At 44.0% G+C, this 27,497-nt stretch overlaps 1 protein-coding gene across 8 annotated transcripts in view; it reads right to left on the reverse strand.

Annotated features, from left to right (window-relative positions):
* LOC121539590 (DNA (cytosine-5)-methyltransferase 3A) overlaps positions 1-27,497 on the reverse strand; it is an 80,426-nt gene that overhangs the window by 16,271 nt on the left and 36,658 nt on the right. For 6 of the 8 annotated variants that reach the window (XM_045207598.1, XM_045207597.1, XM_045207599.1 and 3 more), the window contains exons 5-9: positions 18,815-18,861; positions 17,810-17,956; positions 3,493-3,765; positions 2,987-3,145; positions 2,610-2,717 (exon numbers count right to left, since the gene is read on the reverse strand). In XM_045207598.1, the coding sequence (XP_045063533.1) occupies positions 2,610-2,717; positions 2,987-3,145; positions 3,493-3,765; positions 17,810-17,956; positions 18,815-18,861 (734 nt within the window). The remainder of the gene's footprint in view (positions 1-2,609; positions 2,718-2,986; positions 3,146-3,492; positions 3,766-17,809; positions 17,957-18,814; positions 18,862-27,497) is intronic. The other 2 variants (XM_041848207.2, XM_041848206.2) reach the window with 1 other exon arrangement.

The raw sequence follows: 27,497 nt of genomic DNA on the forward strand, positions 1-27,497 counted from the left end.
AGCCCAACTGCTGTCCGGCTCCAACTGCCTAATTCCATGAGGGTGCACCCCACTTTCCATGTGTCTAAGATTAAGCCCATTCATGAGAGTCCGCTGGTCCCTGCTGCGCCTTGTCCTCCTCCTCCACGGCTCGCCGATGGTGGTCTGGTTTACACCGTCCGCCGCCTGCTTCGGTCCAGACGGAGGGGTAGGGGTCTCCAGTACCTCATTGACTGGGAGGGCTATGGACCTGAGGAAAGGACCTGGGTGCCAGCTAGTCGGATTGTGGATAGGACTCTCATCACCGCCTTCCACCAACGGCATCCTGATCAACCTGCAATCCGTAGGGGCCGCCCCAGAGGGATCCCTAACCGTCCTGCCCGCTCGGCTTCCTGTCCTGTGCCTGATCCTGTCTCGGGACCTGTCCCATCTCCCGACCACGGCCCTCCGGCTTCCTCCGAGGATGAGGGCGTTCGCTCGGGACCGTTCGGAGGAGTTCTAGCCCTCCTCCGGCTCCCTCCTCCCGCCCGGCGTGGTGTTGCTCTTGGGACTTCTGGGGCCGTCCCTTGGGGGGTTCTGTCATGAGCCCTCTCACTCCACCGGGTTACCACCTTAATGTGTTTCCACTATCTTCCACTCTGCTCATCTCTCTCTCTCTACTCAGCCTAACGAGCTCCACCTGTCCCTGCTCTGCTCGGCTCTAATTACTCTGCCAGCTGCGCTGCATTACCCACTAACCTCTCCCAGTATTTAAAGTCCCGTCTTTCAGCTCTCCTTTGTCAGATCGTCTGCAAAGCTCACACCCGAACCTGTGTGCTCACGCTTCTGGCTCACCCTTGTTTTGTGACCCCGGACCTGCCTGATTCTTGGATACTCTTCTGCCCCAGGAAAACCAGACCTGCTTTCTGCCATTACGACTCCTGACTACTCTTCGACCCCGGTAACTCTGACCAGCCTTCTGCCTTGCTACAACGTATTTGGATTTCCCTTGAACTGTACTTCTGCCTGTTTTCATCCGCCCCGTTGTGTCTGTGTTTCCTCCCCCCCCCCAGGACTTCTGGACCACCAACCACCGGCGTCATCGGACGCATCGCTGCCACTGGGGGGGAGGCACAGACCCAGCACACTGGACGGGATAACCCCTGGAGCCTTCACTCACTCCCTACTTCCCTTTTCCCTTAAGTTTAAATAAACTTTCTGGTGTGACGCAATTGTGGTCCTCTTGTCGTCTGTCTGAACCGTGACAATATTGGGAGGGAGGCTGAAACTTGGCACATAGTTGGATCTTCCAGCAAGACAATAACCCCAAGCACACATCAAAATCCAAAAAGAAATAGTTAATTGACCACAAAATCAACATTTTGCAATGGCATCTCAATCTCCGGACTTGAACTCCATTGAAAACCTGTGGTTTGAATTGAAGAGGGCAGTCCATAAGTACAGACGAAGGATATCAAGGATCTGGAAAGATTCTGTATGGAGGAATGGTCTAAGATCCCTCCCAATGTGTTCTCCAATCTCATAAAACATTATAGAAAAAGGCTCAGTGCCGTAATCCTCGCAAGGGGAGGGTGCACAAAGTATTGATAACAGGGGTGCCAATAATTTTGACACCTATCCTGTTGAGAAAATACATTATTACACAAGATCTCTTTCTCTGAGTAATTTTATTAGTATAATAGAATATCATTTTATAATTTTTTTAAATCATCCAATATAGCTAGGTATTTAAATGATTTATTTTATACAGTCTTTTTTTCTCATCTTTATCAAGGGTGCCAATAATCTTGGAGGTGACTGTATGTATATACACTGAGTGTACAAAACATTAGAAACACCTTCCTAATATTGAGTTGCACCCCCTTTTGCCCTCAGAACAGCCTCAATTCGTCGGGGCATGGACTCTACAAGGTGTCGAAAGCGTTCCACAGGGATGCTGGCCCATGTTGACTCCAATGCTTCCCACAGTTGTGCCAAGTTGGCTGGATGTTCTTTGGGTGGTGGACCATTCTTGATACACACGGGAAACTGTTGAGCGCGAAAAACTCAGCAGCGGTGCAGTTCTTGACACAAACTGGTGCGCCTGGCACCTACTACCATACCTCGTTCAAAGGCACTTAAATATTTTGTCTTGCCCATTCACCCTCTGAATGGCACACATACACAATCCATGTCTCAAGGCTTAAAAATCCTTCTTTAAACTGTCTCCTCCCCTTCATCTACACGGATTGAAGTGACATCAATAAGGGATCATAGCTTTCACCTGGATTCACCTGGTCAGTCTAAGTCATGGAAAGAGCAGGTGTTCCTAATGTTCACTCAGCAGGTATTATAAGCATCTATCATTACTACAGAGCAGACCTTCTCTGAGCCATTCTAGAGGACTTGAGGCCTTTTTCAACAGTCTATGATTTTGAAAGGTGCTGACTAGCAATATCTTTCAGCGCACAAAGCTGGTTGACATGACATAATCACAATCGAATTACAACCATTAAAACCAGATTCCAATCCAGTTCTAGTTGTGAACTGGTTGTAATGACGTAATTTCAACCAGTTTAGCCCGCTGTGATTAAATGGGACACGACTGAATGCTGTGAATGAGACATAATGAAATTTAGCCCAGTACTGACCTGAAGCACCTCGTAGATAGCTTTTTTATACATGGGCTGCTTGCTGTAGGTGGGCTGGTGGAAGGCGTTGGAGAAGGAACTCAAAGGCAACAGTTTCTCTACACACACCTGTAGGAAAATAGTAGACACAGATGAACAACTGAATTTAGTAATTTCTAATTTTATTTGTTTTCATTAGTGGAACAGAAAATGCAGTTTTAACGGGTCGTGTTCAGTAGGGCACACCATAGCAAAACGTTTTAAAACGGAAACCGAAAATGACTGTTTCTTACTGGACAAATTAATCCAGGTAGTCACTCCCAGTTCCAGTCTGTTTTCATATGTTTGGTGCCTACTGAACACGACACTGGTGTGCTGTTTTAACCGTTTTTACTCACCACAGAGAATTTTCCGTCACCAAACCACATGACCCATCGTGTCCCCTCGGCAGCTCGGCTGCGTCCGGTCATCCACCAGGAGACAATACGACCAGGCCACCAGGAGAACCCCCTCAGCTTCCCCCACACTAGCTCCCCAATGCTGAAACCACGCCCGTCCTACAAGACAACAACAACAGTAAACAACTACACCAGGATAACAACACCAGAAAAACACCCTCAGCTTCCCCCACACCAGCTCCCCAATGCCGAAACCACGTCCCTCCTGCAGGACAACAACAACAACGGTAAACAACACCAGGAGAACCGCCTCAGCTTCCCCCACACTAGCTCCCCAATGCTGAAACCACATCCGTCCTACTGGGATAAGATCATCACATACACATACTAACAAACAAAATGTATCTACTCACTGTACTTTAAGTCAGTTTCTGGTGGATGACCGTCTGCTAAGCATTTGCTAAGTGGCATATATGTAATTGCTACATTGTGTGTCTTGTGTTTACCTCGTACTCAGGCTCAGTATCAGCTGTCTTGGGTGACGTCTTGTCCCCTCCTGCCATGGCGACAGGTTCAGGTGTGGTGGCCACTGTCGGGGACGCTGGGTCCGTGGGCTGCTGTTGCTGCTGTTGCTGCTGCTGCTGTTGTTGTTGTTGCTGTTGTTGTTGTTGGTTGTGTGTGATGACTGACACCTCTTCTTTCTGTTGTGGCTCAGGCTCCATCTCCTCATGGTCCTCCATTGTGTTCATCACTGACACCAGCAGGGCCTTTTTCTCTGCCTGAAACACCACAGAGGACAGAGGACAGGGAGAGGTCAGTTCTCTCTGCCTGAAACACCACAGAGGACAGAGGACAGAGGACAGGGAGAGGTCAGTTCTCTCTGCCTGAAACACCACAGAGGACAGAGGACAGGGAGAGGTCAGTTCTCTCTGCCTGAAACACCACAGAGGACAGAGGACAGGGAGAGGTCAGTTCTCTCTGCCTGAAACACCACAGAGGACAGAGGACAGAGGACAGGGAGAGGTCAGTTCTCTCTGCCTGAAACACCACAGAGGACAGAGGACAGGGAGAGGTCAGTTCTCTCTGCCTGAAACACCACAGAGGACAGAGGACAGGGAGAGGTCAGTTCTCTCTGCCTGAAACACCACAGAGGACAGAGGACAGAGGACAGGGAGAGGTCAGTTATCTCTGCCTGAAACACCACAGAGGACAGAGGACAGGGAGAGGTCAGTTCTTTCTGCCTGAAACATACTCAGATAGACCACAGGCAGGGGAGATGTCAATCTAATATAATATGTATTCCATTTAGCAGATACGTTTATCCAAAGTTACTTACAGTATACTCATAGAAAAAAGGGTTCCAAAATGGTTCTTCGGCTGTCCCAATAGAAGCCTTCTTGGTTCCAGGTAGAACCATTTTTGGTTCCAGGTAGAACCCATTTGGGTTCCATATAGAACACTCTGTGGAAAGGGATGTACATGGAACGCAAAAAGGGTTCTACCTGGAACCAAAAAGGGTTATCCTATGGGGACAGCCGAAGAACACTTTTAAGTTCTAGATAGCACCTTTTTATCTAAGAGTGTGTGCACATAGAATTATATATAGAAACTACTTATCTATTTAATAGGATCTGTGTGTGTGTGCATACATTTTTTGTATGGGTGGCCAAGTGAGAATCGAACCCACAACTCTGACATTGTAAGTGCCATGCTCTACATACTAAGCCACAAAGGGATGATGAGGAAGCTCCATGTACACTTCAGCACATTTAAAATTAAAACATTCAAAATACCTTTCTGCAGAAAGGTTAATGGGACAAACTTTTTTGTGGAGTAATGTCAATCAGCAATCTTCTGACAATACCCCATGTAATTAAATACATTTCTTAATGTATTTTATACTGAACAAAAATATGAACGCAACATGTAAAGTGTTGGTCCCATGTTTCATGAGCTGAAATAAAAGATCCCATAAGCACAAAAAGCTTATTTCTCTAAAATGTTGTGCACAAATTTGTTTACATCCCTGTTAGTGAGCATTTCTCCTTTGCCAAGATAATCCATCCTCCTGATAGGTGTGGCATATCAAGAAGCTGAATAAACAGCATGATCATTACACAGGTGCACCTTGTTCTGGGGACAATAAAAGGACACTCTAAAATGTGCAGTTTTGTCACACAACACAATGCCACAGATGTCTCAAGTTTCGAGGGAGCGTGCAATTGGCATGCTGACTGCAGGAATGTCCACCAGAGCTGTTGCCAGAGAATTGAATGTTAATTTCTCTACCATCAGCCGACACCAACGTCGTTATAGAGAATTTGGCAGAATGTCCAACCGGCATCACAACCGCAGACCACAAGTAAACACACCAGCCCAGGAAGTCCACATCCGGCTTTTTCACCTGCGGGATCATCTGAGACCAACCAAACGGACAGCTGATGAAACTGTGGGTTTGTACAATCAAAGAATTTCTGCACAAACTGTCAGAAACCGTCTCAGGGAAGCTCGTCTGCGTGCTCGTCGTCCTCACCAGGGTCTTGACCTGACTGCAGTTCGGCTTTTCATGGACGAATCCCGGTTTCAACTGTACCGGGCAGAAGGAGATGTCGCGCTGCATGAGGCAAATGGTGTTCACAGCAGATACTGACTGTTTTTCTGATCTGTGACCAACAGACGCATATCTGTATTCCCAGTCATTTGAAATCCATAGATTAGGGCAAATTAATTTATTTCAATTGACTGATTTCCTTATATGAACTGTAACTCAGTAAATCTTTGAAATTGTTGCATGTTGCATTTATATTTTTGTTCAGTGTACATCCACTTTGTAACAAACTTACAGCTTATGTACATCGCTGCAGTGCAAGTTTTCAATTCTCAGAACTGTACAGCAAAGTCTGGCTTCAGGACTACCGACCACTAGGACTAATGTGTTTCACACATTCTTGTAGTGAGCTGAGCTCAATGGGTGTAGCGTTTAAATGTCAACAAGAGTCAGAGAAAAGTAGCCTCAATTAGGCCTACCTAATGTTTACACATCTATGGAGCAGGAATATAGCAAGTAATTATAGCCATAAACTACTACATAAAAATATAAAAACAGATATCCCTTGAAATAGTGGGATTTTGACCTCAACGGGACAACCTGGTAAAATACAGATTTAATAAAGATAAAAAACTGATTCTAGATTCTAGCCATTCTAAAACCTGTGTAAACATTATGCTAACCTGTATAAAGGTAAAAGGAATCCAAAATACTTTAGTGTCCAGCACTAGTGACTGTTCACACAATACAAAACACATATTTTGTATTTCCTGTAGTGTAGAGAGCACTGCTATCTGCTCACCAATACGAAAACCAAACCTATCTCTCAACTGTAGTGTATCTGTGTAGCTTTCTCTGGTGGCTCCCAGCAGTAGAGGAAGAGTTCACTGGGTTTGTGGTACCTGACACTGAACCATTAGGTCAATCACACAGAGGACGAGCAAGCCAGGCCCAGACATGACTTAAGCCTCTCACACTAAATCCCCAACAGCTGCACTCATCCTACTGCAGTCTGCCTCTCTCTCTGTCTCTCCCGGTTTCTCTCTCTCTCTCTCTCTCTCCCCCCCGGTTTCTCTCTCTCTGTCTCTCCCGGTTTCTCTCTCTCTCGCGGTTTCTCTCTCTCTCCCGGTTTCTCTCTCTCTCCCGGTTTTTCGCTCTCTCTCTCACTCTCACTTTCACACACACACGTGAATCCCCTTCACAGCTGCACTCATTCCATCGCTCTGGTCCAAAATCTTTCTCAGGTTTCTCTCACACGCATGAGTGTCCCAGGGCTGACTGTAGTGTGTGTGTGTGTGTGTAGAGGGGCAGAGGGAGAGGAGAGAGAGGGCTGGGAACAAACCCTAAGCCCCTGTCTCAGCGGTCTCAGTGTGCCTCTCTCCCCCCATACAGTAGGCCCCCGAGGGGGAGGGGGGGAGGGTGGGACAGCATGGAGATGGCTGGTGGGGCAGAGCAGAAACATGTGGTGTTCAATCAAGAGGCTCTGCTCTAGTTTATAAATATCTTCTGTCCAGTAGAAGTAGTGGATGACTGCCTGGTTCAAAGCCCTCCTCAACCATATGTGTGTTAGAGAGTTGGCTCAGCTGGCTCAGCTCCAGGAATGCAGGAGGCAGGAGATGAGGTATGTGACTCTATGGTCTTATTAACCTTTTTACTACGTTTTGTTGAACACATGAGTCAGAGGATGAGCAGAGCAGAGCATAGAGGTGGTGTCCTCTTGGATGTGTATTTGATTCAAACTTCTGAATCAAACACTCTGATTCAAACAGATTTGTGAAACAAACACACTGATTCAACAAACTTCTGAATCAAACACTGATTGATGAGTTTTACTACATTTTCTTGTGCAGTCAAAGAATTGAGTTGGTGCCAAGAGCATTCATGCCAAGTCAAATCTGTTACAAGTGTAACTGTTAATACAACTGTACTGTGTATACAGTATGGCACAACAAAGGAAACTCTGCTAATCATTGACTGGAAAAGGGAAATAAAATTAAAAGGTAACTGAGTTCAATAGGTTCAGACTCATTGCTAATGTAGCAGGCTATATGGTGGGACTACAACACAGTAAGCATACCACCCTGCATCCCACTGCTGGCTTGCCTCTGAAGCTACGCAGGGTCGGTCCTGGTCGGTCCCTGGATTGGAGACCAGATGCTGTTGGAAATGGTGTTGGAGGTCCATTAGGGGGCACTCTGGTCTAAGGAGATCCCCAGGGCAGTGAAGGGGACATTGCCCTGCATAGGGTGGCATATATCGGATGGGACGTTAAAATGGGTGAGAGTAAAATTATCGTAAGAGTAGGGGCATTAACCCCGGTGTCCTGACTAAATTCCCAATCTGGCCCTCATACCATCATGGCCACCTAATCATCCCCAGCTTCCAATCGGCTCATTCTACCCCCCTGTAATTCTTCCCCAGGTTGTTGCTTTAAAAGAGAATATGTTCTCAGTCATCTTACCTGGTAAAATAAGGGTAAATAAATTCAGGGTGGATTTCAAAGAAAGTGAGGAAAATCCTGTAGCCTAATGTGGTGGCCATTTTGGCAAGATTGGGGGAGTAACTGCTCTCTCCGGGGTGCTGCTATTGGGTTATTTATCTTCAGAATCAATGGAAAACTGACTCTACCAAACGCTGGTGGGGGAGGAGTAGAGTACAGTGGCTATAAGAACCAGATATTTGTCTCTGGCCTTTTTCCCAGTTGTAAATGCCCCCTTTTGAGGGCCTCTCTCTCTCGTGTGAGTGCAGCTACACCAGGCAGGCAGCCTGCAAGACAGGCTCTCTAGATCCAGAGGAGAAAAAAATAAAAAGAGAAGGAGGTAGTGGAGAAAAGAGACAATGCAGTATTTATCATTTAGACACGCTGCCTGCCACTGACAACCTCAGAAATAGCAGCTAGCAGCACCAACAGTGCCTTCAAAAAGTATTCACACCCCTTGTCTTTTTCCACATTTTGTTGTGTTACCGCCTGAATGGATTAAATTACATTAAAATGGATTAAATTACTATTTTGTGTCACTGGCCTACACACAATAACCCATAATATCAAAGTGGAATTATGTATTTAGATTTTTTTTTTAACAAATTAATACAAAAAGAAAAACGGAAATGTCTTGAGTCAATAAGTATTCAAATCCTTTGTTATGGCAAGCCTAAATAAGTTCAGGAGTAAACATTTGCTTAACAAGTCATATAATAAGTTGCATGGACTCACTCTATGTGCAATAATAGTGTTTAACGTGATTTTTTTTATGATTACCTCATCTCTGTACCCCACACATACAATTATCTGTAAGGTCCCTCAGTCGAGCAGTGAATTTCAAACAGATTCAACCACAAAGACCAAAGACCTCGCAAAGAAGGTCACCTATTGGTAGATGGGTAAATAAAATAAAAAGCAGACATTGAATATCCCTTTGAGCATGGTGAAGTTATTAATTACACGTCGGGTGGTGTATCAATACACCCAGTCACTACAAAGATACAGGCGTCCTCCCTAACTCAGTTGACGGAGAGGAAGGAAACCGCTCAGGGATTTCACCATGAGGCCAATGGTGACTTTAAAACACATACATAGTTTAATGGCTGTGATAGGAGAAAACTGAGGATTACATTGTAACATTGTAATTACTCCACAATCCTAAGCTAATTGACAGAGTGAAAAGAAGAAAGCCTGTACAAAATTAAAATATTCCAAAACATGCATCCTGTTTGCAACAAGGCACTAAAGTAATAGTGCAACATTTTTTGCAAAGCAATTCACTTTTTGTCCTGAATACAAAGTGTTATGTTTGTGGCAAATCCAATATAACTCATTACTGAGTACCACTCTCCATATTTTCAAGCAAAGTGGTGGCTGCATCATGTTATGGGTATGCTTGTAGTCGTTAAGGACTAGGGAGTTTTTCAGGATAAAAAATTAACGGAATGGAGCTAAGCACAGGCAAAATCCTAGAGGAAAACCTGGTTCAGTCTGCTTTCCACCAGACACTGGGAGATTAATTTGCCTTTCAGCAGGACAATAACCTAAAACACAAGGCCAAATCTACACTGGAGTTGCTTACCAAAAAGACAGTGAATGTTCCTGAGTGGCCGAGATACAGTTTTGACTTAAAACATGTTTTCACTTTGTCATTATGGGGAATTGTGTGTAGATGGGTGAGAAAACAAATCAATTTAATCAATTTTGAATTCTGGCTGTAACACAACAAAATGTGGAATAAGTCAAGGGGTATGAATACTTTCTGAAGGCACTGTATGTGCCATGTCAGAGATAACCACAGAAAATAACACCATGCATGGATACTAAAAATAAAACCACTCTATTCAGGAAAAGTAGCTACTTGCTAGTACATGGTACATTTGATGTTCACAAGAAGCTGAGTATTCATATAATGTACTATACACACTGTACTATACACTGAACGTATCTGAAATATACAGTAGTCTATCTGACAGAAAATGAGGCAAACATAGGCAACAATGGAGAACCTTTCAACTATACTGAACAAAAATATAAACGCAACATGCAATAATTTTAAAGATTTTACTGAGTTACTGTTCATTTAAGGAAATCAGTTAATTGAAATAAATAAATTAGGCCCTAATCTATGGATTTCACATGACTGGGAATACAGATATGCATCTGTTGGTCACAGATACCTTTAAAAAAAAAAAAGATATGGGCGTGGATCAGAAAAACAGTCAGTATCTGGTGTGACCACCATTTGCCTCATGCAGCGTGACACATCTCCTTCGCATAGAGTTGATCAGGCTGTTGATTGTGGCCTGTGGAATGTTGTCCCACTCCTCTTCAATGGCTGTGCAAAGTTGATGGATATTGGCGGGAACTGGAACAAGCTGTCGAACAAGTAGATCCAGAGCATCCCAAACATGCTCAATGGGTGACATGTCTGGTGAGTATGCAGGCCATGGAAGAACTGGGGCATTTTCAACTTCCAGGAAATGTGTACAGATCCTTGCGACATGGGGCTGTGCATTATCATGCTGAAACTTGAGGTGATGGCAGCGGATGAATGGCACGACATGGGCCTCTCGTCACAGTATCTCTGTGCAGTCAAACTGCCATCGATAAAATGCAATTGTGTTCGTTCACCGTAGCTTATGCCTGCCCATACAATAACCCCACGCCACCATGGGGCACTCTGTTCATAACGTTGACATCAGCAAACCGCTCACACGCAGGACGCCATACATGTGGTCTACGGTTGTGAGGTCGGTTGGACATACTGCCAAATTCTCTAAAACAACGTTGGAGGCATCTTATGGTAGAGAAATGAACATACAATTTTCTGGCAACATCTCTGTTGGACATTCCTGTAGTCAGCATGTCAATTGCACGATCCCTCAAAACTTGAGACATCTGTGGCATTCTGTTGTGTGACAAAACAGCACATTTTAGAGTGTCCTTTTATTGTCCCCAGCACAAGGTGCACCTGTGTAATGATCATGCTGTTTAATCAGCTTCTTGATATGCCAGACCTGTCAGGTGGATGGATTATCTTGGCAAATGAAACATGCTCACTAACAGGGATGAAATACAAATTTGTGCACAACATTTCTGGGATCTTTTATTTCAGCTCATGAAACATGGGACCAACACTTTACATGTTGCGTTTATATTTCTGTTCAGTGTACTAACTGCGCCTGGGTGTGATTGTGATATGGGTTAGTTAAACGGTGAAAAAGCCCTCCATTCCTCTGGCTGACTTCCTGACTGTAGAGACATGTTGAGGACACAATAGAAGGGAAACTTGTCACGTCCTTGTAGTTCTGTACACCACAATACCCCCAGGGCAACTACAGGGTGATGGAGTGCAAAGTCAGGTAATTAGAACTGCTTCTCATTCATAGACTGGCTCTATTACAGTTTCCACGTACGTAGGCCTGTGTACTGTACACCAAAGGCTATGCTTTTCTTACGTATACCCAGGGCTATGTTATTACTGCAGTAACTACAGTGTTACTACACAGGTATAAGAGCAGCTTCATGTGTTACCAGATTAAATACACAACTAAAGTGTTACCACACAGGTATGGTAAAAGGGCTGACCTAGTCATGTGTCTCACACAACGTCCTCCAACACAACTGCAGTAGTGGGGCATTGTCTTGTGGAATGATATCTATCTGTATACTATATGGCAGACTGGGTTTGTATTTGCAAAGCTATAGACACAACAATCTTTTTTCCCACACATTAAGAAATCAATGGAGATTCCCAGAGAGATGTGAGGTAACTTTATCGTTCACAGACATTAGGATCATCAGATCATGAACTGTTATCCAGAAAGCTGATTTATGGCAGGAAATGAACCCTTAAAATGCCTCAACACACAGATTAACACATAAGAACCATGTGTAGCAATGTGGCAACAGCATTCATTAGCCCTGATCTTTACCATAATGCCCGACAATGGCTGTGTATTTTATTACTGACCCAGGGGGGTCACTCTCACATACACACACAATCACAGCCCCCCCACACACACATCCAGAAAGACGCCATCTGGTCCCCATTGTATTATGTCCTTTTAGGAGACAATTAGGAATATTACAGGGTCAGTCATGAATATATAAACATAGTTCACTATGAATCCACAAGTGGCATTCTTAAAACTGCCTCCTGGGGAGCTTGGTTAAATGATATTCAAAATAACTTGAAAAGCTTTTAATCATCTTAAAAGGAGTTTCCATTAAGTATTTTTTCCATGTAAATGTAAACTATTCAAGTATGCGATAATCGGGAAAAAAAACGTCCATAGAATTCTATAGGTCTATACAATTACAACAGTTTACAGCAAAGAAGGTGATTATAAAAGTGTTATTCTGGTGTGTTTTAAGTGTAATTTATCCACTGATAACACATGGGAAGGGGGTGGGGCCTAGTAGTGAACTTTCTCCCAGTTCAACCGGTTCAGTTATTCAATCTTTACAATCAAAACCTCCCAGCTGCAAACTATCTGTCAGAAAATGTATAATGTATGTATAACTATTCAAATCTATAATGGATGTGTGATTATGTACACACAAATGTTATGTGTTGTATAAGCATGTAGCTTATCTAAACAAAAAAAACAAAATAGAGAAAAATATTCTGACTAACACAAGTGATATAATATGTACAGTAAGAAATAACTTTTACTGCCACTGCTGTTAAACAGAAATAACTTTTATTGCCACTGCTGTTAAACAGAAATAACTCTTACTGCCACTGCTGTTAAACAGAAATAACTCTTACTGCCACTGCTGTTAAACAGAAAGAACTCTTACTGCCACTGCTGTTAAACAGAAAGAACTCTTAGTGCCACTGCTGTCAAACAGGAAACACTTTCTGCACAAACACTGCTCTGGATTACTTTCTTCTCATCTCAAAAAACTTTTTTCAAACATGAGCACTTTTTCTCAGCACTTCTGCAAATCACTGCTCTCACGTTCCTTTTTTAAAGTGACGGTTTCCCTTTAAGCTGCTGAGGGAGAGCAGATGGTCTGTAGCAACTCTAGTGGAAATACCTTAACTCAGCATATTCCCCTCGCTGTACGCGGGCTAATCTCTCATGCACACTAACCACCACCATGTTATCAAACAAATAATGCAATCCACATACCCATACACGCCAACACACGACCCTTTTAATCCAATGTAGGGCTGCAATTTTTTACCCCCCACTCGGGGTAGAGGAGATCGCTCAAAAAAAAGAAGAGAAAGAAGCATGAACATTTCTTTGTCTGGGAATTCAGGGTCAGGTGACTGCCGACAGGAATTCTGGTTGGCTAGAGAGGACTTGCAAAATGTTGGCGGAGAGCCAAGAGGCTGTCTTGCAAGCAGGGCTGGAAAATTGCTGCAAACCTCATCTTCACAGAGTTCATTTCCATAGCTGGGGCTGGGGGAGGGGTTAGGAGAAGAATGAGGGGTGGGAGGAAGGAGAGAAAAGTCCACTGTAACACAACGAAAGGCACATAAAAAGATTGATCCCTTCCTGCTCTCTCTGTCTATCTCTCTCTCGCTCTGTCTCTCTCTCTCTCGCTCTCTCTCTCTCTCTCTCTGAGAAAGCGGAAGATGAGAGCAGAAAGGGATTCTTCCCCTTTAAGCTAACCCTTTCAGTTAAGATATCTCCTCTTCCTTGGTCAGCTCTAGCAGCACAGTGAACCTGATGCCCTGGCCCCAGCAGCAACAACACAGTCAAACCAGCAAGCTTCTTTACCTTCTCTGTTTAGTCCTGAGCACAGGGCTGCAATGCCATCACAACAAATTCATCCTTATGTAATTATATCACCAAAAAAATAATGTTCTCAATAACAAAATACTGACTATTTCTTCTTACACATGCTTATTTATGTGCAATGTCCTCTTATGTCATCTTATGATTTGTAAATCCTTTAGTTGAAAGAAAAACAGCCTCTCTCTATTTATAAAATGTGAGCTGCCTAGCCCCAGCTGCCTGTTTCTCTGGTTCTTTACGACGTTTCACTCGTGAGACCCCAGCATGCCCTGCTAATTTGCCAATATTTCCCCCCACCAGACACTTTTATGGGATCTCCCTGAGCCTGCTCCAATGGCAGAACTGAGTACTGGAGGGGGGGAGGAGACAGAATGGTAGGGCCCATCTTGTTGCCATGGACACAGCCACTCATTATGTAACTTTGAGTCTCACTACATGTTCCTGAAGTGAAGAAGGGAGGGAGGGAGGGAGGGAGGGAGGGAGGGAGGGAGGGAGGGAGGGAGGGAGGGAGGTAAAGAGTGAGGAGAGGAGGGAGAGAGAGAGACAGAGAGAGACAAAGAGACACAGAGAGAGAGAGAGAGAGAGAGAGAGAGAGAGAGAGAGAGAGATTTACAAGGAGACATTTACAAGGATGTATGACATATTGTTTTGGGAACAAGTTATGAATAATCTGAAATGAAATCACACAATCACTACATGTTCCTGATGTGAAGAAGGAGAGTGAGAGAGCGTGAAGAACAAACACCATTGTAAATGCAGCCCATATTTAGGTTTATTTATTTTCCCTTTTGTACTTTAACTATTTGCACATCATTACAACACTGTATATATACATAATATGACATTTGAAATGTCTCTATTCCTGTTTACTGTTCATTTTTTGTTGTTTATTTCAATTTTGTTTATTATCTATCTCACTTGCTTTGCCAATGTAAACATATGTTTCCCATGCCAATAAAGCCCTTTGAATTGAATTGAGCGAGAGAGAGAGAGAGAGAGAGAGAGAGAGAGAGAGAGAGAGAGAGAGAGAGAGAGAGAGAGAGAGAGAGAGAGAGAGAGATTTACAAGGAGACATTTACAAGGATTTATGACATATTTTTTGGGGAACGAGTTATGAATGATCTGAAATGAAATCACACAACTTGAATAAGCTGTAGAGTACATTGTCACATCAGGTTAGTAAGATGCTGTGTAGTCACATTCAGGAGGAGGCATGTTTAAATAAATACAAATGCAATAGCCTATTATAGGGGTGTACATTTGGCAGCCACAATACTGCAACATAAACTACACTGAGTGTACAGAACATTAGGAACACCTGCTCTTTCCATTACATAGACTGACCAGGTAAATCCAGGAGAAAGCTATGATCCCTTATTGATGTCACCTGTTAAATCCACTTCAATCAGTGTAGATTAGGGTTGAATGGCGGGAACCCGGTTACCGATACTTACCGGCGTTTACCGCCCAAAACCACTCTCTTTAAATAACTGTGAGAAACCGGTAAATTATAATAAATGATTTGTATGAACAGCATAGCGTGAAATGTAACTGTTAAATTACATGCAATGTATAAATCTGGCTTGATGAATCAACGCTCAGGGTGGGGACAGACAGCCCATCTCAGTATGGAATGCAGTTCACAATCATCTCATCATGGTAACTTTTGTTATTGTGACAGGTAGGCCTACATTTGCTGCAGCATAGCCTATGCTACAGTAATATAAAGACAGAATACTGTACCTAGATGTCCTAGCCTACCTCTTTCAGGTAATACATTACATTCAGTATTAGCCTTATATTTAGCTAATGAATGATGGGTTATGCATAATATGCATCTAACTTAGGCAAGCACCTGTGCTCCGGTGGCCTCTCCTTAAAAAACGTTCCTTAGCTTGAAGTCCCATGGAGGAAAAGCTAGACTAGAATAGCTTGCTGGACATGATTTTTTTTAGCATTTCTTATACCAATAGACTATTCGAAGAGGGATGCAAGCTCTTTTTTGCTGAATGTTAAATACAGCAACCAATAGAACTCTGAGGTAGTTTGAAAGAGGAGCGAACGCGAAATGGCGGTAGTCTATAGCAGTTATTTATTCAGACCATAACCACTGAATCTTTGTGAAGCGAAGTGAAAGCCTTCTGCATCTCATTCTAGTCCTATATTATTCAAGGATGTCATTAGAATGATGAAGATAAGGACAACGAAACGTATTTCATTTAACTGTTGAAAGCGAGGAAGGAATGAAGCAACACTAGAGAGAGAAAGAGGCAGGCTAATAACATTAGGGGAAATATTCTGAAAGGTATATATGCGTCAGCCTACTAATTATACAAACAGGTCCTATTATATTTCAAATTTCAAATCAAATTCGCTAGCCTATACTTCTAACTTTGCAGGCCGCATGTGCTGCACCAATATCACATGTTCTCTTCTTCTGCTCTATCATGGTTTGAACGATGTGCGTAATTCCAGTCCAGTATAATACAATACAGTACAGTAATACAGTTCACACTCAAAAAGATTAGCCTACTGGAGCTAGTTTCATTTATTTACCCAAGAGACCATATAGCTAGCTACATCTATGGGTTTTTATATTTTTCTGTCGCAGTAGCCTATATCAAATATGTATTGGATAACAGCACAATCATTTGGGCTTTTTTGGGCTTGGGCTCAATAAATGTCGTTAATGTAGGGCTCATAAAATATATTTAATATATGGCTCATCAGGCTCAGGTAGCATCAGGTTTGAATTTTCATGCTGATCAAAGCTCTAATCAAATCCAGTCATATTTATATGCTTCAGAATGCTTTTGAATGACACTTCCGGTTTTGGCGGGAAATACTGGGTTACCCGGGAGAAAAGTTATTTATTCTCGGGATGGAACATTTGTAAGATGCTGGGATAATATTCAAACCTAGTGTAGATGAAGGGGAGGAGACAGGTTAAACATAGATTGTGTATGTGTAGATGGTAGGTGCCAGGCGCACTGGTTTGAGTGTGTCAAGAACTGCAACGCTACTGGGTTTTTCACGCTCAACCGTTTCACGTGTGTATCAAGAATGGTCCACCACCCAAAGGACATCCAGCCAACTTGACACAACTGTGGGAAGCATTGGCATGGGCCAGCATCCACGTGGAACGCTTTTGACACCTTGTAGAGTCCATGCCCCGATGAATTGAGGATGTTCTGAGGGCAAAAGGGGGTGCAACTCAATATTAGGAAGATGTTCCTAATGTTTTGTACACTCAGTGTATAATGAAGTGGATGTAACAATGGAAGAACTTGCTTTTTAGTCTCGATATTGTAAATGATCTTATTGGTTTATCTCCTTAGTTTGGATTCTTACTGGTGAGTAAGATTTCCAATTAGTTTATTGCATGGCAAATCAACTTAAAATGAGTTTGGATTCAGGTGGAGGCTAGATTAGTCTCTGACTGGTGCAAGTCCACGGCATGGACCATGACTATAATGTCATTTTGGGCTGTATAGTGGGAACTAATCCGAGGCAACAGAGAACACGAGTGAGCAATAACAATTAGTGGTCATTTATCATTGGTAGGCCCTACAAAGACAGGAAGGAAACTCCAGGAGACTCAAACACCCTACAAAGCCAATGAAATAAATGGTACCTCTATGATAAATCAAATGACCCATCAAATACACTTGGCTGTGAAAGCACCCAACAAATACCGGTCCACTTGGCTGTGAATGCCCTGTCTATTGGACTCTTGCTAACCCTAATAGACAGGCAGCTCCGAACCATCTGTAGTCCCTGAGACCAGGTTTGAATAACAGGATGGCTAGAGAGGACTGGGAACCAATCATCCCCATAACAAATCTTTGTGGTCAGCCCTAGAGCCCACACATAAGCCCCACAATTGTCAAAAATATCAACATCAGGCAGCCCCAAGACACATTGGGTAGTTTGGGCACCCCCAAGACACAATGGGTAGTTTGGGCACCCCCAAGAGTCAAAGCCTGCCTAAGACAGTGGCGAGACAGCCAGCCGGTGGGTGGTACTGTACTCACCTCCATCTTCCATTTAGCCAGCCACTCCTCCCTGGTCCTCTTGCTAATGTAATATGGGTCACCGGCCTGGAAGGTTACTCTGGGCATGGGCCTCTGACGCAGACTGACGGAGCCACGCAGCCTGCCTGTCCCAGGGCCTCGAACTCCCTGTTTAAAGGGATACAAAGAAGAACACCAAAATAAAGAAATTAACTAACGTATTAGTTTGATGTTTGTTTGCTCTGCTAAGATTTTGCATGTTTGCAGAGGAGGAAGATGACGCAAGCAAACAGTTTCATGCTATCACTGCTGAAACTGCTGGCTAATACTGTTGCTAGCTAGTCGGAGTAGCATTTTCTTGCTCTTTGTCTTTTTTGGGGTGTGGAGGGAGGGGGTGTGTGCTCCGGAAAGAGATGATGACTCATTCACAAAACTGCAGCCCAATGCAGACAGTGTGTAATTGGTCAAACAGCAAGGAGCACAAACTGTCTCTTCCAGAGCCGTTGCAACCCACTACAGTCTCAACCAATCACAGCCTGGCGTGGCGAGCCTGCTGACACCATCGATTAACGCGAGGACCTTCCGTGTCGGACTGGGCACCAAGTGGATTTGATATGTCAGATCTATATGCCATTAGGTACCATTTCTTTCAAAAGTCCAAGAGGTCATGATATAAAAATAATCGACTAAAGGAAAACATCCCCCTAGTCCAGCATCACCATCACCCAACATGTGGGCCGTCCTAAAGGTGCGTCTGAAGGCACTGACTGAGGCTACACCCTTTTCCAGGAGCCTGTACTTCTACACTCCCCATCAAGCACAGACTTCATGTAAGCATTGGCTGGAGGGAGTTTACACCATTGTTAAATCCATGCCATAAGCTTAGAAACTGTACAAGTGCACACTTCACGAGAAAGCTGGAGAACAGACACACCTACAGAGACCGAACCATTGATTGATTGATTGATGATTGATTGATTGATGACGTAACACAACACAGCAGAATGAAGACAGTTGATGACTTACCTCATTCTTGATTGCATCCCCTCCATCCTCCTCCTTCTGCTCCACATCTAGAGGGAAACACAGTGAGACACATAGGAGCAATCAATCAATAGTGTACCTTTGGGCTAGCCAATAGTCACAGTAGTGTCGCTAGCCAGCCTATGAGAAGACAGAGACTACAGTCACAGTAGCTGTAGTCTAGAGAGAAAACACAGCGAGTCAGCCACACAGGACCAATGGATCCCCTCAATCATTCATAGGAGTCTACCTGTAGGCTAGTCACTCACACCTCAATGCTAGATAGTCACAGTAGCCTTCATCACCTTGGTTTAGCCTCTAGAGAAAAACACAGCGAGTCAGCGACACAAGAGCAACGTTCACCTCAATCTTTCATAAGAGTTCTACCTGACCTGTAGCTAGCCACAATAGCCTGTCACCTTAGCACCTGATATCAATGTCTGCCAATGTCTGCCGACCGGGTTAGAAGTCTATTCACCCCATTGCTCTATTGTCTTAGGAAAGTTAGACGTGTCAGAATGACGTAGCTCTCTGGACTCTGGAGACAATGGCCATGGCCCCTGAAGATGATCTTCATTTTCTCTGATTCAGACTCTCAGGCCAAACATTAATCCATTAACTGCCAGGTAGAAAATAAAACCAGAGGTAACTGAACATGTCTGTTGTAGGCCCTTTCATAACTGAAGCTCAGACACCACACTGTGCTGAATGACAGAGAATAGACCTAATGTGTGGCGAGGCGGCATTTGCCACAGCACTTTTTAATCAGGTGTGGCAGCGCCACACCACTTCTGATTTAGTTTAATAAAATATATTGACGCAAAGCTTCAAAAAGCTGTGCAAAGTGCTGTTTTTTTGACCGATTTCCCTCATGATTTGTCAACTCTCTCACAATTTCTTTGTCCTTCACATCGGAGTGCTGCAGTAGGCTCTTTGCGTGTCTTGAGCAATCAGATTCACAGAAATCGCAGGTCGCCTGGCGCACAAAACTCATGGCGTGCTCTCCACTTTCCTCCGGTATTTATTTAGCAAGCGTGATAACACATCACTCCCGACAGACACAAGAAGAAACTCTTACATAAATGTAGCAGCCTATACACCTAAACAATAGCGATCTGACATGCTGTATTGCATGGAAACAATACTATTTTTCAGTCTGATCAACTGCAGAGGACTACAGGGGCGAAGTGGCTACTCTTAGCATACAGGTAGCGAACCTACACGAGCTACTGGGGAATCCAGTAACCAGACGCCGCTCTGGTCAGGTGGAAGTGTTTCCGCCATGTTGGCTCTCCAAAGCCAACTGGCCGGTACTCTGCAGGGATCCCTTCCCTGGAGAATGGAGTTGGTGAGATGCTCTTGGATGACTTAGTGGATGTTCCTGTTGTTGATCTTACCAACCAGCCATGGAGATACAGTGCATTCAGAAAGTATTCAGACTCCTTCACTTTTCCACATTTTGCTACATTACAGCCTTTTTCTAAAATGGATTAAAAAAAATTTTTTATCATCAATCTACAACACAATACCCCATAATGACAAAGCAAAAACAGGTTTTTAGAAATGTTTGCACATTTACGGAAATATCACATTTACATACAGTAAGTACCCTTTACTCAGTACTTTGTTGAAGCACCTTTGGCAGCGATTACAGCTTCGAGTCTTCTTGAGTATGACGCTACAAGCTTGGCACACCTGTATTTGTGTTTCTCCCATTCTTCTCTGCAGATCCTCTCAAGCTCTGTCAAGTTGGATTGGGAAGGTTGCTGCGCAGCTGTTTTCAGGTCTCTCCAGAAACGTTCGATCAGGTTAAAGTCCGGGCTCTGGCTGGGCCACTCAATGACATTCAGAGACTTATCTCGAAGGCACTCCTGCGTTGTCTTGGCTGTGTACTCAGGGCCATTGTCCTGTTGGAAGGTGAACCTTCGCACCAGTCTGAGGTCCTGAGCGCTCTGGAGCAGGTTTTCATCAAGGATCTCTCTGTACTGGGGCCTCCCGAGTGGCGCAGCGGTCTAAGGCACTACATCGCAGTGCTAGAGGTGTCACCACAGACCCGGGTTCGATCCTGGTCTGTATCACAACCGGCCATGATCGGGAGTCCCATAGGGCGGCGCACAATTGGCCCAGCGCTGTCAGGGTTAGGGGAGGGTTTGGCCGGGGGGGCTTTACTTGGCTCATCGCGCTCTAGCGACTCCTTGTGGCGGGCCGGGTGCCTGCAGGCTGACCTTGGTCGTCAGGCGAACGGTGTTTCCTCCGACACATTAGTGTGGCTGGCTTCCGGGTTAAGCGGGCGAGTGTTAAGAAGCGTGGTTTGTTTCGGAGGACGCATGACTCGGCCTTCGCCTCCCGAGCCCGTTGGGGAGTTGCAGCGATGAGACAAGATCAAAATTGGGGAGGAAAAGGGGGTCATTTTTTATTTATTATACAAATGAAAAGGATCTCTCTCCATTCCTCTTTCCCTCGATCCTGACTAGTCTCCCAGTCCCTGCCGCTGAAAAACATCCCCACAGCATGATGCTGCCACCACCATGCTTTACCGTAGGGATGGTGCCAGGATTCCTCCAGACGTGACACTTTGCATTCAGGCCAAAGAGTTCAATCTTGGTTTCATCAGACCAGAGAAGCTTGTTTCTCATGGTCAGAGTCCTTTAGGTGCCTTTTGGCAAAACTCCAAGCAGGCTGTCATGTGCCTTTTACTGAGGAGTGGCTTCCATCTGGCCACTCTACCATAAAGGCCTGATTGGTGGAGTGCTGCAGAGATGGTTGTCTTTCTGGAAGGTTCTCCCATCTCCAGAGAGGAACTCTGGAGCTCATTCAGAGTGACCATCAGGTTCTTGGTCACATCCCTGACCAAGGCCCTTCACCCCAGATTTCTCAGTTTGGCCAGGCGGCCAGCTATAGGAAGAGTCTTGGTGGTTCCAAACTTCTTCCATTTAAGAATGATGAAGGCCACTGTGTTCTTGGGGACCTTCAATGCTGCAGAAATTTTTTGGTACCTTCCCCAGGTCTGTGCCTCGACACAATCCTGTCTCGGAGCTCTACGGAATATTCCTTCGACCTCACGACTTGGTTTTTGCTCTGACATGCACTGTCAACTGTGGGACCTTATATAGACAGGTGTGTGCCTTTCCAAATCATGTCCAATCAATTGAATTTACCACAGGTGGACTCCAATCAAGTTGTAGAAAACTCTCAAGTATGATCAATGGAAACAGGATGCACCTGAGCTCAATTTCGAGTCTCATAGCAAATGGTCTGAATCCTAAATAAATAAGGTATTTCTGTTTTTTATATTTAATACATTTGCAAAAATGTCTAAAAACCTGTTTTTTCTTTGTCATTATGGGGTATTGTGTGTAGATTGATGAGGAAAAATATGTATTTAATCCATTTTAGAATAAGGCTGTAAGGTAAAAAATGTGGAAAAAGAGAAGGGGTCTGAATACTTTCCGAATGCACTGTACGTCACTCGCCGTGGAAATCAAAAACAGCGTCCTCTGGCAATGGGGGCCTCCTTGCAGATGTTAAGCCCAGACCGGAGACAGACTAGAAACAGCTTGGATCCAGAGACTTTGGTGCCTTCTTCCCTGGGGGATTCAGAGGTACCCGGAGGTACCTGCGCCTTCGTCCTCTGTTCTGGATACCTCTCCGATGGCTCGGGTTCAGATCATCAGAGTTCCCACCCTCAACAGACCATGAGGCTGTCTGAGACTCCGGCCCATTCAACATCCACGATGGATACTACAGCTGGCTCGTGTCCATCGGGCCCTACTGCCCCTCAGTCCTCAAGTAGTTTGCGAAACCACTCAAGGCGAAAGAACAGCCGGACCTCCTTAGCACCAGCTTTTGTCATCAGCAGGTCTATGGTAAGGAACATCAAGGTTCCCGGGGCAAAAACCCTGTGCTATCCTGGAGCACGGTTACAGGACATTACAAGGCTGCTTCCGACCATTCTACCACAGATGCCGGGAGCTGACGCTGTCGTAGTCCATGTTGGGTCAAACGACATTATGAGGGCTAGCTTGGAACTTCTGGAAATTAAAGAACGGATTCTAGCACTGAAAGATTCCAAATAGCGGCCAATTATTTCAGGTCCGGTACCATCATTGGGCCGCAGGTGTGGCATTACACACCTGGCTAAAAGATTACTGTAGCTCTGTTGGAATCACTTTTATAGATACAGTGGGGGGAAAAAGTATTTAGTCAGCCACCAATTGTGCAAGTTCTCCCACTTAAAAAGATGAGAGAGGCCTGTAATTTTCATCATAGGTACACGTCAACTGTGACAGACAAATTGAGGAAAAAAATTTCAGAAAATCACATTGTAGGATTTTTAATGATTTTATTTGCAAATTATGGTGGAAAATAAGTATTTGGTCAATAACAAAAGTTTCTCAATACTTTGTTATATACCCTTTGTTGGCAATGACACAGGTCAAACGTTTTCTGTAAGTCTTCACAAGGTTTTCACACACTGTTGCTGGTATTTTGGCCCATTCCTCCATGCAGATCTCCTCTAGAGCAGTGATGTTTTGGGGCTGTCGCTGGGCAACACTGACTTTCAACTCCCTCCAAAGATTTTCTATGGGGTTGAGATCTGGAGACTGGCTAGGCCACTCCAGGACCTTGAAATGCTTCTTACGAAGCCACTCCTTCATTTGTGTTTGGGATCATTGTCATGCTGAAAGACCCAGCCACGTTTCATCTTCAATGCCCTTGCTGATGGAAGGAGGTTTTCACTCCAAATCTCACGATACATGGCCCCATTCATTCTTTCCTTTACACGGATCAGTCGTCCTGGTCCCTTTGCAGAAAAACAGCCCCAAAGCATGATGTTTCCACCCCCATGCTTCACAGTAGGTATGGTGTTCTTTGGATGCAACTCAGCATTCTTTGTCCTCCAAACACGACGAGTTGAGTTTTTACCAAAAAGTTCTATTTTGGTTTCATCTGACCATATGACATTCTCCCAATCCTCTTCTGGATCATCCAAATACACTCTAGCAAACTTCAGACGGGCCTGGACATGTACTGGCTTAAGCAGGGGGATACGTCTCGCACTGCAGGATTTGAGTCCCTGGCGGCGTAGTGTGTTACTGATGGTAGGCTTTGTTACTTTGGTCCCAGCTCTCTGCAGGTCATTCACTAGGTCCCCCCGTGTGGTTCTGGGATTTTTGCTCACCGTTCTTGTGATCATTTTGACCCCACGGGGTGAGATCTTGTGTGGAGCCATAGATCGAGGGAGATTATCAGTGGTCTTGTATGTCTTCCATTTCCTAATAATTGCTCCCACAGTTGATTTCTTCAAACCAAGCTGCTTACCTATTGCAGATTCAGTCTTCCCAGCTTGGTGCAGGTCTACAATTTTGTTTCTGGTGTCCTTTGACAGCTCTTTGGTCTTGGCCATAGTGGAGTTTGGAGTGTGACTGTTTGAGGTTGTGGACAGGTGTCTTTTTATACTGATAACAAGTTCAAACAGGTGCCATTAATACAGGTAACAAGTGGAGGACAGAGGAGCCTCTTAAAGAAGAAGTTACAGGTCTGTGAGAGCCAGAAATATTGCTTGTTGGTAGATGACCAAATACTTATTTTCCACCATAATTTGCAAATAAATTCATAAAAAATCCTACAATGTGATTTTCTGGGAAAAAAATTCTCAATTTGTCTGTCATAGTTGACGTGTACCTATGATGAAAATTACAGGCCTCTCTCATCTTTTTAAGTGGGAGAACTTGCACAATTGGTGGCTGACTAAATACTTTTTTCCCCCACTGTAACTCTGACACCTTCTGGAAACAGAAGATGCTCTACAGGAATGATGCAGTCCATCCTAATCATCTTGGTTCCTGGTCCATGCATTTCAAGGCTGCGTTGAGACAATGATTTATCAACGACCCAAGCCTAGCTCAGTTAATTCCTACAATTGTGTCGCTGAGTTGTCATAATGCTGCAGCAAATGTACATTATCCCAGGGGCGTTGGCAGACACAATGTAAGTAACCTCATTTATGTCCCTCTAACTGTCCTGAATGCCTCTGTTGATCCGCTATCATGTGCCTATGAACCAGTTATAGTGTTAGCACTGAGGTGGTGTGCCCTATTAGGAAGTCCACTGTGTGCAGCTCCCCTGCACTATCAGCTCAAACATAAATAACATGACCATGTCTACTTCTGCTAAGCATCCCAGTAAAGCAATGAAAACAATCAAGCGTCCCAGAAAAGTGCTAAAAATAGCCCACATTAACATATGTAGCCTAAGAAACAAGGATCATGCAATCAATAACCTGCTAGTAACAAATGCCATTCATATACTGACTATCTCTGAAACTCACTTAGATAATACATGTGATGATACAGTGGTAGCAATACATGGTTATAACGTCTACAGAAAATACAGAAATGCCAACGGTGGAGGTGTTGCTGTGTATAATCAAAACCACAATCCTGTAAAGCTTAGAGAGGATCTCATGTTAAATACTGCTGAAGTAACATGGCTACAGGTTCATCTGCCTCGCCTAAAGCCAATTCTTGTGGGAAGCAGTCAGTATCTGGATAAAATGTGTGTAATTCTTCAGAATGTACAGTGGGGGAAAAAAGTATTTAGTCAGCCACCAATTGTGCAAGTTCTCCCACTTAAAAAGATGAGAGAGGCCTGTCATTTTCATCATAGGTACACGTCAACTATGACAGACAAAATGAGAAAAAAAAATCCAGAAAATCACATTGTAGGATTTTTAATGAATTTATTTGCAAATTATGGTGGAAAATAAGTATTTGGTCAATAACAAAAGTTTCTCAATACTTTGTTATATACCCTTTGTTGGCAATGACACAGGTCAAACGTTTTCTGTAAGTCTTCACAAGGTTTTCACACACTGTTGCTGGTATTTTGGCCCATTCCTCCATGCAGATCTCCTCTAGAGCAGTGAAGTTTTGGGGCTGTCGCTGGGCAACACGGACTTTCAACTCCCTCCAAAGATTTTCTATGGGGTTGAGATCTGGAGACTGGCTAGGCCACTCCAGGACCTTGAAATGCTTCTTACGAAGCCACTCCTTCGTTGCCCGGGCGGTGTGTTTGGGATCATTGTCATGCTGAAAGACCCAGCCACGTTTCATCTTCAATCCCCTTGCTGATGGAAGGAGGTTTTCACTCAAAATCTCACGATACATGGCCCCATTCATTCTTTCCTTTACACAGATCAGTTGTCCTGGTCCCTTTGCATGATGTTTCCACCCCCATGCTTCACAGTAGGTATGGTGTTCTTTGGATGCAACTCAGCATTCTTTGTCCTCCAAACACGACGAGTTGAGTTTTTACCAAAAAGTTATATTTTGGTTTCATCTGACCATATGACATTCTCCCAATCCTCTTCTGGATCATCCAAATGCACTCTAGCAAACTTCAGACGGGCCTGGACATGTACTGGCTTAAGCAGGGGGACACGTCTGGCACTGCAGGATTTGAGTCCCTTGCGGCGTAGTGTGTTACTGATGGTAGGCTTTGTTACTTTGGTCCCAGCTCTCTGCAGGTCATTCACTAGGTCCCCCCGTGTGGTTCTGGTATTTTTGCTCACCGTTCTTGTGATCATTTTGACCCCATGGGGTGAGATCTTGCGTGGAGCCCCAGATCGAGGGAGATTATCAGTGGTCTTGTATGTCTTCCATTTCCTAATAATTGCTCCCACAGTTGATTTCTTCAAACCAAGCTGCAGATATTGCAGATTCAGTCTTCCCAGCCTGGTGCAGGTCTACAATTTTGTTTCTGGTGTCCTTTGACAGCTCTTTGGTCTTGGCCATAGTGGAGTTTGGAGTGTGACTGTTTGAGGTTGTGGACAGGTGTCTTTTATACTGATAACAAGTTCAAACAGGTGCCATTAATACAGGTAACGAGTGGAGGACAGAGGAGCCTCTTAAAGAAGAAGTTACAGGTCTGTGAGAGCCAGAAATCTTGCTTGTTTGTAGGTGACCAAATACTTATTTTCCACCATAATTTGCAAATAAATTCATAAAAAATCCTACAATGTGATTTTCTGGAAAAAAAATCTCAATTTGTCTGTCATAGTTGACGTGTACCTATGATGAAAATTACAGGCCTCTCTCATCTTTTTAAGTGGGAGAACTTGCACAATTGGTGGCTGACTAAATACTTTTTTTCCCCACTGTATATTATATCAAAAGAGAAGTATCCTTTCTGGATGATTTAAATATTGACTGGCTTTCATCAAGCTGCCCACTCAAGACAAAGCTTCAAACTGTAACCAGTGCCTGCAACCTGGTCAGGTTATCAGTCAACCTACCAGGGTTGTTACAAACAGCACAGGAATTAAATCATAAACATGTATTGATCACATCTTTACTAATGCTGCAGAAATTAGCTTTAAAGCAGTGCCCAAATCCATTGGATGTAGTGATCAAAATATAGTAGCCATATCTAGGAAAACCAAAGTTTCAAAGGCTGGGCCTAATATAGTGTATAAGAATATTTGCTGGTCTGTGGTGTGTAATGAGGAGCAACCAGACGCTGCACTTATGAAACATTTATGAAATTGTTTATGAGAATTACTAATAAGCATGCACCCATTAAGAAGATTACTGTAAAAACTGTTAAATCCCCATGGATTGATGAGGAATTTAATCATTTTATGGTTGAGTGGGATGAGGCAAGAGGTATGGCAAATAAGTCTGGC

The sequence above is a fragment of the Coregonus clupeaformis genome, chromosome 25 (genome assembly GCF_020615455.1).
Source record: "Coregonus clupeaformis isolate EN_2021a chromosome 25, ASM2061545v1, whole genome shotgun sequence".
Taxonomy (NCBI): domain Eukaryota; kingdom Metazoa; phylum Chordata; class Actinopteri; order Salmoniformes; family Salmonidae; genus Coregonus; species Coregonus clupeaformis.